This window comes from Sinocyclocheilus rhinocerous, unplaced genomic scaffold, assembly GCF_001515625.1.
Source record: "Sinocyclocheilus rhinocerous isolate Xijiao unplaced genomic scaffold, SAMN03320098_v1.1 scaffold1294, whole genome shotgun sequence".
Lineage (NCBI taxonomy): Eukaryota > Metazoa > Chordata > Actinopteri > Cypriniformes > Cyprinidae > Sinocyclocheilus > Sinocyclocheilus rhinocerous.
The window spans coordinates 96,867-98,795 of NW_015656157.1; the positions used below are offsets into that span (position 1 = coordinate 96,867).

Genomic DNA, 1,929 nt, shown 5'->3' on the forward strand with positions numbered 1-1,929 from the left:
TGTTTTGATCCATGTGCTGTAACACTTTCTGTGTCTTTGACATTTGATTTGAAATGTTCACACATTAAACTGGAGGTGATTTTAGTTTTAAATGTGCATCTTCTGAAGGTGCGGCACTCACTATGGATGCAGGTCGTCGAAAGCAAAAAAAGCAAAAATGAGATCATTTTCTCTCATTTCCCATTTGAAGGACATGACACAGTAGAAGGCGAGAGATGTGTGGCGTAGATGAAAAAGCAACTTCCTGTTAAGAAAGGGCCTTAACTCAAAGCTGAAGGAGAGAGTGTCTCTGACACTGCTCTGCTGTCTCTAGACCCCCCAAAAAACTGCTTAAGGATTTTTTTAAAGGTGAAAACTCACCAGCAACAGAACCGACTGGTTAGACGCATGAGAACACGTAAGATTACATGAAAACAGAGCAAGAGAGACCAAAAAGCCAGTACGCTTTCTGATGGTTAACCCAGATCTGTGTCTGTTTCAAATAGGACATATGGTGTCTTAGAAGCAGCGTTTGAACCTTTGGATATGGCAAGATTTTTTGCGCTAGGACCCTTGGTTTTGGTCCTATGCTTGGTCTTATGTAAGTACAAATTTTTTTAATTATATTTTTTTAAATATATATTTACAGGTGAATTTGCAGTGGTATAATCAATATTAATATACATTTATATATATATATATATATATATATATATATATATATTTTTTTTTAAATTATATTTACTACTGTGTTTTGTTTTATGTGGCTTTTTGTGAATTAATTGTTCGCATAACTTAAAAAAGGTCATTGTCGTGGTGTAGATTCATTCATATTTTGGTCCAGTTTCTGTGTTGTGTGATATTATATCTCTCTGAATAGTAAATATATTTTACTGAGTCTTATTTTTCATCATTAGTCCTAACAGTAAAATAATAACATAAAATGAATTAGTGAATGAGTGTTTCCTCGAATCTTGACAGGGATGTCAATGAGAATTACATTGTAATGGGTACATGCAGGACAGACTTATTTTGGTGTCTTGAGTCCTCAGTTTATTTTAAGTATTGTTTGTTAGAAATATTATAATTTTACTGAGAATCACCGCCATTGTTCACCAAGAAGAAGGGGAATTTTCTTTAGTCGGCCAAAGTGAGAAGTTGTTGCTTTGTAAAGCATCGGAGTAAAGCCAGAGCTCGCGAAATATTGCAAAAGAGCGCTTTGCAGAGCACCTAACGTGATTTTTTTGAAAGGTTCTGTGGCGGGACACTTGCGAGAGAGGTGTGTTGGGTTCTAATTTGTGTTACCTGGTAAAGGAGCTGTCAAAGATTAGGCTGGTTTGGGTGTGTCCCCTCAAACTCGCTTGAGGTTCTGCTAGACTTGAGCTCGGTGCAGAGGCCGAGCTGTCAGTCAATCATCCCTGCTTTCACCTGACACATTCTGATGGATGCTGCTGATGATCTCTTTGTTATTATTGAGTGCTGTTCGGCTGTCTTAAAAGTAAAGGTGCTTGGGCTCTTCTTGTGAAGAACCATTTTTGATGTTCTTGACTTGAGTTCTTTGGAGTTCTTTGTGGGAAAATTGCATCAGGCTATTGCATCAGCAGCTGAAACTTCTATTTTTGCATGATTAATAATATAATATAATATAATTTTTAATAGAATATATTTTAATGTAATATATGTACATTTTAGAATTGTTTGTCATATATTTTTCAATATTTTCAATAACATGGAATTTACTAATCTACTATAAAATGTTATTATGTTTAATATTTGTACTTCTTAAAAACATGGAATTTAAAATAAAGAAATAAAGAAATGAAAATATAAAACAAATAGTTCAAGTACTGCCTTCTGATCACTAGGTACATTGGCATGTACTGTACATTAAAGGGGTCATATGACGTTGCTAAAAAAGAACATTATTTTGTGTATTTGGTGTAATGAAAT

At 34.4% G+C, this 1,929-nt stretch overlaps 1 protein-coding gene across 1 annotated transcript in view; it reads left to right on the forward strand.

The window, feature by feature from the left end:
- Positions 1–241: 241 nt before the first annotated feature.
- The window catches only part of ptprc (protein tyrosine phosphatase receptor type C), a 28,175-nt gene continuing 26,487 nt past the window's right edge, over positions 242–1,929 (forward strand). The window contains exons 1-2 of the mRNA XM_016526974.1: positions 242–397; positions 486–580. Of these exons, the coding sequence (XP_016382460.1) occupies positions 526–580 (55 nt within the window). The 5' untranslated portion in view covers positions 242–397; positions 486–525. The remainder of the gene's footprint in view (positions 398–485; positions 581–1,929) is intronic.